This window comes from Ascidiella aspersa, chromosome 9 (assembly GCF_963924565.1).
Source record: "Ascidiella aspersa chromosome 9, kaAscAspe10.2, whole genome shotgun sequence".
NCBI classification, from domain to species: domain Eukaryota; kingdom Metazoa; phylum Chordata; class Ascidiacea; order Phlebobranchia; family Ascidiidae; genus Ascidiella; species Ascidiella aspersa.
This window is the reverse complement of record NC_139455.1, coordinates 4,012,262-4,023,948: the sequence shown is the minus strand read 5'-3', so window position 1 is coordinate 4,023,948 and position 11,687 is coordinate 4,012,262. Positions and strand designations below refer to the sequence as shown.

Below are 11,687 nucleotides of genomic sequence, written 5' to 3'. Positions count from 1 at the left end.
GTCCCGCTTCGACATCTGTGGTGTATGCGCTTTGAGTCTTTCCATCAAAAACTTAAAAGAGTTGCCAAAAATCTTGGAAATTTAAAAAATATTTGCTATAGTGTTGCTAACAGAGTTCAGATGCAAAAATGTTTCGAATACAGTGAAAATTCTTGTCTGTTAGATAATTTAGACGTTTCTGGCAGAGAAACAGTGTGTTTATTAAATCTTGATGCAGAAATTTCCTCTTTTCTCGTAAAAACTTTTGATGTTACTTTGAACACTAACTTGTTTCAATGTTCCTCAGTTACTATAAATGGTATCAAATACAGTAAGGGATATGTTTTTGTAATTGATATCGTTCATGATTCTCCAGTATTTGTACAAATCAAAAATATAATTATTTGTAAAGAATATTATGTAATGTGTTCAACAGTGTTGCAGCCTCTACACTTTGATAAACATTTTCAGAGTTATGTTATAAAAAAAACTGCCAAAACAGTGTTTTTTGAGCCAGGTTTGGAAATCTCTTCTCAGGCTCTTGATGTTTACAAAGTTAATGAAAAAAGTTTTGTAAAACTAAAGTACACTGTTTCAAATTTTAAGTAATTATAAATGTTTTATTACACCAAAGGCTCCCAGTGTAATATTGATATGTGTGCCTTGGTTGGTCAGTATCTTTAGGACAAGTCTATGTGAATATGTCATTTTGATTTCTTTTTTACAAACATCTCCCCTTACATTGTATATATATATTTTGCACAGTTATTTACTATTTTTTAGAACTTAGCACAAAGCTGAAATTATGGAATATAGTTATCATGTTACGTTTGGTAAATTTAAAAAAATTATCAAATGTCTATCAAAAGAAGCTGTGATTGAAGAAGTAAAGAATATATTTGGTATAGTAAAAAGCATAGAACTTCAAGTATATAATGATGAATTTTTGGAATGGGTTGATATTGACAATCCTAATGAGTTACCAGACAAAGGAAAACTGCTAGCAACGCTTACTGGTATAGTTATTTGTTGTCTGTAAATAAAAAATTCTTTAATGTAAGTGTAACAATAAATAGAAATACCTGTCCTATATATTCCTGTAGTAATAAAGAATTGCATTTGTTTTAAGTCAACAACCAAAAACTTAAATTGTGTCAACCTTTTCAAATTGTTCATCGTTATAAAGTAATCATTTTGATGAAATTACAAGTTTTGTTTATTTATAGATGAGAGCATTTCTTCAGTTGACACAATACCAATTTCGTTAGAGGACAAAAGCATTACCTCAGAAGAAAGTGTTTCAGACAGTTCCCAAGGAGATAGTGTTGTCGGAAACAACCTTCAATGGTTATTGCAATACAAGCTTCCAATGTTTCCTATGAAGGTTATGGAAACAATAACAAGTTCAACATCAGCAATACCGTCAAGTGTGAGAAAAAAAATTGGACAATGTCTCTATAATTCAATTTCACCACACACAATGTAAGTCAAATAGGTGTAATAAAATTGTTAAACACTAAATAGAATTAGTAAAAATTTACTAAACTTGAAAGTATTTTTATATTATTTTGTATTTTTTGGTGCTACTAAAGGTATCCATCTTCAACTGCTTACAAAACAGTTTGCATGAAACTTGTAGAGAAGTATCCTGTTCTGGCTGACAAAAATAATGACAATGCAATTGTAAGTTTGCTATCAATCTAAATATATTTACTGATTTTCTGATAGTAGAAAAATATAGGCATTTAAGTCGTATTTGGTTTGACCAGGGAACGTGGTTGATTAGCCTAAGGCAGAGGTTTAAAGATGCCCGTCGGCCAATGTTAGGAAACAGTAAAGTGAGAGCCATGAAGCGTAAATACGGCTTTCAAAAAATGGAATCAGCTTCAGGTTCTGAAGACGGCTGTCAGCTCACCCCTGCTAAGCGCAGTTTTTGTGATAAGGTGTGTTGTTATTTTGAAATTTAGAAGAATCCATGTAACAATAAACAGTTTGATATACTTGTATAGGAATTGAGTGACAGTGCTTAAAATCAGTTATCAGATTTTTCTTTCAAAAGTAGTTTAAATTATTAGAAACAAGACACAGAAGATGGTGAGGTATTTGAAGATGAAATCAGCATAAACCAGCACATGAAAACAATGAAAGAGGAGTATGGCAAAAGTACTCCAAGTGAGGCCGTTATGCTTGATCGTATGATGCGGACTTATCAATATAGGCGCAAGGAAGTTAAAAAGGGAGAAATACTTGTAGAAGAGCTAATTGAAAAATATCCAGGATTTCACTTAGCAACAATTGTAAGTTAAACCATAAGACTATTACATTAAGGCAAGTATTTTAAATAGCACTCAGTTAAAACAGAATCGTTTAATAGGTGTTCGGTGAAGCTGAAAGAATTTTTAAAAAAGACATTAGTCAGATGAAGGAGATTAATGTTGCTGTTCTTCAGAAAGAAGTCAAGGAAAAATTGAACAGTATGGGGTTAGAAATAAGCAGAATCAAATTTTCAACATTAAACGTTGTCAGGTATATATATTAGAAATAAAAATTTAATGTAAGCCAAATTTTTCGGATTACTTTCCTTGGTTTAGTTTCAAAAGATTACTATACCTAGTCCTAAGCATATCATACTTGTCAAAAATTTCTGGCAAAATGGTCTGCTATACAGAAACATGGTTTGTATTAAAAATAGACAGATATATCGGTTTTCCCGTAATATCGGCCGATATTTGGCTTCTACCAATATATTGGTATCAGTAAATTAAGGCCGATACTTTGACCTATATTTTAGTATGAAAATATGATATAATTTTTCCTATAGAACAAATAACTTAAATACTTAAAAATAAAAATTTGGGTTTTGGCATTAAATAATAGTTTAATAATTAATAAAGGTATATATATAAACTAAAACGTTATTTGGATTTTACTTTCAATAAATCAAGTTTTAAACATTTCCAAGTTATATAAAAAAATGGGTATCGGGTATCGGTTGACAAAATTGTAAAAAATCGGGTATCGGTATCGGTCCAAAAAAATGATATCGGTCGTTTGTATCCTTTTATTATTTAGTAAACTGTTTTAGTGAGAATGTTATAAAAGAAAATTGCATAATATTGTGCATTTCCAGTTCTCACGGAAATTGCATATCTGGTGAAATTTCAGTTGTAATTAACAAATATCAGCTGTGGAGGTCTTAAATGAATTCTATCAAATGCAAACATGACTTCGCTAAAAAAAGCTATTCAAACTTGTAACTTTATTCTAGTGCTTTCTACACCTGCTTTATAAAACATTGAGTGTATTTGTTCTTTTATATGAAAAACGTTTAGTTGTAAAAGTTGGTTACCAATGCTGTACACTAATTTTATTACATTTTTAGGTTTGGCAATGATTTTTTCATGGCTACCAGTTGTTTTTAAAGAAGATACAAAGAACTACATTTCATATGAAAAGGTATATATATATTTAGATATAATTTTGCCTTTAGGATTTTCTTATTGACCACAACAACAATGTTTCATGTGTGTGACTGTGTACATACTAAATGAGAAAATAAAGTCTGTGGAACATAAAAAGCATTACAAAAATAAATAGAATACACTTTAGTTTCATCTAATTCGATGCGTATTTTGCTAGGTAATATAAAGTAACCTTCATGAATGATAACATTCAAGGAGATGGCCACAAAACAGGTTAAAAAACGCTTTTCTGGGGTTGAATTTAGCAAAATTTATAACTTTTGAACAAAATAACATATTGGGTGTACAAAAAAGGTCGCACATTACTTAATATAAAGTAATTCATATTCTTCATGCTGTACTTTTGAAATTAAGGTAGAATTTTAAGGCCGGAAACTTTTTGCCAAAGGTCGAAAAGCACTTCTATACATAAACTTTCAAAATCTTTTTCTTAATTCACTTTTTTTAAGTGCCTTTGCATGCACCCGGAATTTGGAACAAACATAATCCTCAAAAGGACTGAAATATACCAAAAAGTCAAGTTTGGCGCAAAACACACACACTTTGGGTTTCCCTGTTATATTAAAACATGTATTTTGGGGGGTGGAACGTGGAATGACCTTGCCCCCCTGTGATTTGCCCAAAATAATGTCTTGTGATACTTCCATATTAAAATGTAATAGGAGTATTTTGGAATCAATTCATTTTAGATCTGTAATGTAAAAGGTTTTTCAGTGCTTTAAGGGAAAAACTTGTTATTTAAAATAATTCAATACATTATTTATTTCAGGATGTTGATGGACTAACTGTACGAACACCATATCCATGTATTGTTGTTGGCGAAGGACATGTTCGCATTTTTGTTCAGGGGATATTTTTATGCTTTGCAAAAGATATTCAAGAGGCAGCCTTACTAGTTTTGGCTGCCTATTGGATATTTGATTTACAATACCCCAAGACATTAAAACATACTATGGAATTCCTTTTATACATATCTGGTGTAAAAAAACAAGTCACAGACCTAGCTGTCCAGCGTCTCCTAAACAAAATGTAATTTAATGTTGAAATGATGTTTTAGATAAACAATGCTAATTGGTACTAGTATAATCGAAAGTGTACAACAAAAATTTGTGCCATATGTTTTGACGTTTGTTTTAAAATTATACAGTAACACATTCTTGAATTGTCATCATTTTATGTGTATCGAATATGCCTTGTGTTGCTATTTCTTGGTTAGCTAATAAATATTTGAGACAGATTTTGCAATGCTTTTCACTCATCTCTTAGGTTGGGTTTATTTATAATATCGAGGATTGTTTTTTTACTGTTAGTGGTTTAAACCACCCAAAGGGTGTTTAAAATGGACCACCTGTGGGGTGGTGGTTTCCACACAAGAATTTACCTATTGGGTGGAAATTCACACAACTACTCGTATTGCGGGGTGGTAAATTCCACTGAACTCGTTTACTCTCTAGGTTGGAAAAGTCCACCGAGTAACTTGGGTGGATATTCCCACCAACTCCTACGGGTGGTAATATCCACTTCAAGGTGGTATCAGCCACACATGGGGTGTATAACTTGGACCACCTTTGTAGGTGGTAATTTCTACAGTTTTTCATTTACAGTGTACAGTCGACTCCAATGCGAAGTCCTGCGTTGTCGCCCCTATTATATTCCCACAGAAGATGCAGACCTCTGGCAAAGCTCTAGAACAAGGATTCCTAAACTTTTTTACCGCGGACCCCCAACATTTTTGGGGGCTCGCGTGGACCACGACAGGCAAAACAATTCACAAATAACCTCATAAATTGTCACAATACAAATAGACTTCATAAATCTGCTGATTTCGGTCCAAAAAATGTGAAAGTGAAATGGAGTATTCACACATTCAGTGCAAAATCGTTTTATTTTTAGTTTACTAATATTTCGATTAGGCCGTCATGGATCCCCTAAAACTAGTTCACGGTCCCCCCATGCAGTTTAAGCTCTAAAATCTCATTTCTCCGCAATGTTGCTTTAGCATGCAAACCGATTGAAAACAAGTAAATGGTAATTGTAATAAACGAAACGACATGTTGTATTAAACGAAACGACATGAATCTCAAATATAAGAGAGATATTTGGACACAATTCAAGTAGAAATAAACCGTCGTTTCATCAGATGAGAATAGTCCAACAAATCTTTAAGATCAAAGATCGTCGACCAAACTAAACTCGTGTTCACGAACAACCTTTATTTCTTCCAGAAGTTCGGTGATCTGAAATTAAATATTATAGAACACTTTGAGGCCACGTATGCTAGTTGTGTATTGTCGGATACTATATTTTATTTCGACAATAGTGAGCAATATTTGGCCAAAATTACAACCGCCAACCAGATACAAAATTACGTTTTACTGTGACAAAATAACCAGTTAAAGAAATTTATACTGTTAAACACCATTTCAACAGAATTTTTTTTGGAGTGATTATTTTGTTTAATGTCCCTAAAACGAACTTAGTGGATTTTAACCCTTTCAAAAAATAAAGTTATCACCTACAATAAAATAACAAAAAATACACTAAAAATACTAGCATAATTAAATTCGTATGAACATTTGAAACTTGTTCAACTTAACTAAAGGGTGTTACCAGTGTTACAAAGACTTGAGTGCACTTAAATCATTGTTTTTAAATTACTTGACTTGACGTAAGTCTTTCTAATATTGTTTGTTAAAATCGATTACGTTATCTCAATTTTTGCACGTAACCAATTGTTGTATGTGGTGTTGTTGTTACTTTAAACTGGGAATTGACTTGGGCAACTGATTACTTGGACTGGGAATCGACTTGTTATTCCTTACAAAAAATACTTGACTTGGACACAAGTTATTTCGCAAATGACTTGACTGGGACTTCAAACATTACAAAATGACTTGTTTACAACACTGTATGTAACTAAGTTTGCTATCGAGATAATATCAAAGTAAAAAACACGCACCCAGACGTAAAAGATGGCGGCCCCCTCGCTCACGTCGTAAATGTGCTGAAAGTCGTAGGAGCCCAAAAGCGTCGTCACTCGTTCCATGACGTCATTGTTGATGACGTCATCCGCTTGCCGTCGCTCGATCAGCCTCCTGAGGTTGCCTTTTCCTCCCTGGCTCATTAGGGCTTGAATGGAAGACCACGTCTGGATTTTTGTACAAGGAAGAAAAGTGAGAATAATAAAACGAAAAATGAACAGGACAATCTTAAAAATATATAAACGTCTAAAAGCACGAAAATTCAAGTTTCATCTAAAAATAATTATCTCGAAAAAACAGAAAAGTACCTACAAGTGTTATTTTTGAAAAAATTATGAGAAAAAAACGCCTAAAACAGGAAAATTAATTTTACCTTAAAACCTAATATATAGCAATCCGATTCTTTTGTTTTACAGCAATGAAGTAATAGACTTAAGTCAATACAAAATTTCCCTTTTGTAACCACTGAATGAGACTCACAGTCGAACCCCGTTTCCTTACCTTTAGGTCTTCTTCTTTTGCAACGCCCAGAAGCAGGTAGACGCAGCACATGACGTCATGAACAGCTTTGGGTGGTTTCGAGTAGCTCCTTAACTCGGAAACGACGCTTGGTCGAATGTCGCGCACTGCCTTACGCACCCGATCTAAATAAAGCGGGTTTTATAATTAAACAATATTGTGAAGGAGAATTTTGGAGTTTGGTGAACTTTTTGTTTCACTCGATTTACAGAATTTGCCTGATTGCTTGATAAGCACATTGTTTGAAATCACCTCGAAATGTTATTTTATATTACCAGCTTGTGCTTGGCGATTTATCATGGCTGGAAAAGGCATTAAAGAAAAACAAGAACATGCTCATAGGCACCAAGGAATTGGGGCATCACAGAAATTTTCATAGTAAATTATCAAGGGTGCCTCAGTGTTTGATGAAGTAATTTGAGTTTGTCAGACGACTCAGTCCTCGGCTTATATTGGAAACACGTTTGTGAGATACTAATGGGTTTCGCTCGACGAAACCGAAGAGTCACAACATTCACAACATTTTTGAACGGATTTTAAGAAATTAAACGATATATTATGATTTTAAGGAATTTAACCACTACATGACGGATTTCGAGGAACGATATGTTTGAAATATCTTATCTGATACCGTCCCGAAATGAACGATTTCGCCTTATCTTAAATATTGGATTATCACACCTATAAAACAGTTTGACACTGGAAGAAGTAGCCAGAAAAAATCGAGATCACTGAGGATCTGTAGTTATACTCCATTTCTGACCACAAATTATAAATTAATAACGAAATAAAATTAAGAAGCTGTTTATTCTCCTCTAGCACTAACATAAAGTTATTTTTTACAAACGAATATTCGGTTCTAATTGAACTTATTGTAGTTTGATCTTACTTAATCGCAACCAAAGTGTTTTTTTAACCATTTGCAAACTTCTTTTGAATTCAAGTTCGCTTACAGTAATTTGAAGTTCAATCTCTTGCAATAAACAAAACGTCGATTTCCTTACCAAGGTTTATTTCTTGCCTCCGACAATTCTTCGCCTCGAATATTTCTTCCCTCAGAGTGACGTCATGGCCGTCGAAAATCGCCCATTCGATGGCGCTCTCGAGTTTCTCCAGTTCTCTTGTTTTGATCGCACTGAGCAGTTCTGAATCAGGCAAGTCTGCCGTAATGGAAGTTGGTTCGGTACTCCCAAGTGTTTAACTTGGTAATGTGGTTTTATTTCAATCCAAAAATAAATCTGCCTTAATGCAATTTATTTTGGTGCCTTAAGAATTCAACGATTTAAATTCGCGCTGGTTTCCAAATTAAAAAAACATTTCCTCGAAATTCGGTTTATCATTAAAAAGAGATTTTTTTATTCTATTTTTTTTGTATTTTTATCTTTGAGTCGCCAATTTTATATCGATTTAACAACGATCAGGCGGCACCCGAAATATATCTACCACCGCAGATATTCTCGGAATTTGTTTAGAACAGTCCAGTAATGCTACTAGCCTAATTGACCAGTAACAGTAACAAGTGGTATCCCCTCTGTATTTGATTTTTGAAAGAGGATACTCTCAGGAACTAAAGAAGTGGTTCTCATACTTTTTTTAGTCGGCGTTACACTAAGAATTTAAAACAGGTCGCGTCACACTTCTTACCTAAACAATAAAACCGGATTTTAGCAATCGTTATAAACCATATTAATAACTGTTTTTCAAAGAATGGTGTGCGTTCAAGTATCATATGCTTGCTAAAATGCTGATACGAGTAGCATGAATAGCTTGTTTTCGTAAATAAAAAAAAAATCGCAGCACACTTCATTTACCAAATCCTAACAATCGTTATTATTCAAATCTTAACAGTTTTCATTGGATAGTGTGAATTCAAGTCTCACATTCTTGCCTAAATGGTAATATGAGTAAAATGAAGAACTTATTTTCCTAATGGTAAAATTATCACGGTACACTATCTACTTAAACAATAGGCCTAATACCAATTCTTGACAAACTAACATTAACAGATTTTGACTGGACAGCGTTTATTCAGGTCTCACATTAGCAATATTAAGCTTGTTTTCGTAAATTAGAATGAGTATTGTGGCACACTTAGAATCTCTCCAGTCACACTGACTAGTGTGTCGCGGCACACATGCGATTGAATAATCACTGAACTAAATAACTTTGTTGAGAAAACGGAAAATTATCTTGTGGGTCCCTTACAAAGGCGACCATGTACGCTCGGTCAAAAAGCCATGTTATAAGACTTACCATAAGTGTAAGCAACGTGTCCCACATTTACCGTAAGCATTAAAATACACATGATTTACGGCAAACGCCTTTTCTAACAGAAAGAAAGTGTTCAACCTTGCCGACGATGCTCGATGCTTTTCAAGTCAACCTTACGGTCGCGAGTTTCTTCGCTTTCATGATCCGAGGAACTCCTCCCGATATTGGTTTCGTGTGTGTTGGCAAATTCCGACCTTAAGAGAGACACAGTTGGAGGTTTCATTAACCATTGCATATTGTTAGAATAAAGCATTGATTACCGCTTTAGAAAATAGTCATAACAGCAACAATTTATTTTTCTACCGTTTTTAATAGTGACTATATACAGTATATACAGTAATAATAGTTACCAGACTTCGTCATAAAATTACGTGATTTAACGTTTATAAAAGTAATTCAGTTGCCAAACATAAACAATAAAAATAAAATAGCATATAAATAAAATTAAGTTTTAGGTGTTCGAAAAGCCTCGTGGCCCGACCCCGGCAGCTATTTTAGCACACATGGAAAAAGAGACACTTTCGGCCACAAAGTGATGGTTGATATAAGATATTTGAGTTTTTTAACTAAATGTTGTGCTTATAGCTAGCGGTTCCTATTTGGGGTTTATACTTCTAAACCGTTACTTTTATCAGCACGTTAACATAGAAGGACATTGTCATTTTTTACTGTGTGTAAAAATGTTTTAAATTCCTCAATAATTGGACACGACACCGCTAACGTAGCATCCCTGCAAATAACTGAATTTAAGATAGTAAGGGAAATTAACACCCTTTTTTAGCAATCAATTAGTTCAATGACAAGTCGAGATATATGCAATGCAACTTTCTGTAACACTGTACTCTGATGTCACTTTACAGTTATGAAGCTTTCCGAAAAACTATTCTTACGCGTCTGCGCCGATTGCTTCGAGTATCGCGTTGACTTCATCGTAGAACTGTCGAACTCGCTGTTTACGACTCATGCCTCACGACATGGCGCAAAAACATAATATTTGGAATATCGATTAACTTCCAACTGTGCAACGATCAAAGTTTTTACAAAGCAGCCTACCTCAGACCGGCCCACGAATCAAAATAACGCCACTAGCATTTAGTTTTAACCCTGTTCCGAAGTGACTGCTTTAGCCAATTAGTTCTGCACTGGATTGTCGAGGGTACTTATGGGTGCCACTTTAAGTGCACTTAATTTTGTTGAGATTCTTGAACGTTTTGTAGTTTTGTAAGTTAAATGGGATGTGGCTAGAACTCATTACAGGAAGTGGCTATAGACTCAAGTTTAAGAATCCATCGCTCTCTTTTTTACTCAGTGACGCCGACCTGACTTGCTCTTTCAAGTGCGCACCTGTTTTTTATATGTAAAGTGCAGTGTTCTTTGACCTATAAAATGCAAGAACTTTGTGCGCGCGACGAAATACGACTTATAAACACCGTGTTTAACTCTTATACTCAACACCAAGGATTCCTAAGCTTTTTGGTGTTCCCCGCGTTTTATTTTTTAAGCTATACTCTTTTATTATTTTGTCGCTGCGCTTTTGGCCTTTTTTGTCGCTAGTAGTTTACAGTGATGAAAAAATCTCTCATTGCGTGCTTCTTATTTGAGAAGTTGTGCAACCAACGTATTTGAAAAGTTGTTGTGCAACCAACATGCGGTTTGTGTTTTGCATAAGGTTGGTCGTTCTGGCTTTAAAAAAGGTCAAGTTTTACGAAAAACATTGTGAAAAATGGATAAATATCGCGTCCTTTAAAACTGGTTGTGCGACCCTGAGATCAAGAAGCCTATTTATTGTTTTAAACAATTCGTTTTGAAATACCTGAAGTTCCATTCAAGTGTCTGAAACGTTGAAGTGAAGAAAAAATAGTAAGTGAATTCAGGCGCGGATCTAGGATTTCAGTTTGGGGAGGGCCATGGATTTTTTTCAGATATGACGTCACAAAAGTATACCATTGCGTGACGTCATAATTCAGGTAAAAATAACATCGGCTGGACGAATAAACTAACTCCTGTAAAATAACGCGAAAATCAGATCTTTTGAAAGCACGAAAAAGTAATAAGGTTAGCCTCTACAGTAGTGGGCCGGTTTCCTAGTTTGACCCGGTATGAAGAATATCGCTGAAAGACGCTACTATGCCTATTGTCTACACATCTTGTTTTTTCCCGAAAAGACGAGAGCAACCGCACATGCCACCGAAAAGCGCCGAGGCCACGTCGCAATAAAATCATAGCGTTGTCTGCTGCGGTCAGCTGTGGTTCTTTCATGACACTTCTCTTAATTTTTAAATTACTGTAGTTGGTTTTTGCCAAATAAGGTTGCTGAAATGAAAAAACTTTATGCAGAGTTAATCCTAACATTGGATAGGTTATTCAAATCCTTACACAAGGGTCGGCAACCTTTGTGTAGTAGTCGCGGGCCAAAAGCAAACTCAAAAAGGTCTCTGCGGGCCGCACAACATAT

The 11,687-nt window shown here is 34.5% G+C and overlaps 1 protein-coding gene and 1 pseudogene across 1 annotated transcript; one reads left to right on the top strand and one right to left on the bottom strand.

The window, feature by feature from the left end:
• Positions 1–749: 749 nt before the first annotated feature.
• Positions 750–2,593, top strand: LOC146131959 (sterile alpha motif domain-containing protein 3-like). Its single transcript, XM_083397156.1, has 7 exons — positions 750–995; positions 1,206–1,461; positions 1,572–1,662; positions 1,749–1,922; positions 2,055–2,276; positions 2,354–2,453; positions 2,571–2,593. The coding sequence occupies exons 1-7, from the start codon at positions 785–787 to the stop codon at positions 2,591–2,593; spliced, it is 1,077 nt and encodes a 358-aa protein (XP_083253282.1). The 5' UTR covers positions 750–784.
• A 3,036-nt stretch (positions 2,594–5,629) lies between these two features.
• Positions 5,630–10,208, bottom strand: LOC146131958 (uncharacterized; annotated as a pseudogene).
• Positions 10,209–11,687: the final 1,479 nt, after the last annotated feature.

Bases quoted from the DNA above. Each gene is read 5' to 3' on its own strand.
- LOC146131959 (XM_083397156.1), top strand. From the start codon at position 785: ATGGAATATAGTTATCATGTTACGTTTGGTAAATTTAAAAAAATTATC. The intron at 2,277-2,353 runs GTAAGTTAAACC...ATCGTTTAATAG, and splicing joins GATTTCACTTAGCAACAATT to GTGTTCGGTGAAGCTGAAAG. The intron at 2,454-2,570 runs GTATGGGGTTAG...TCCTTGGTTTAG, and splicing joins AGTCAAGGAAAAATTGAACA to TTTCAAAAGATTACTATACC.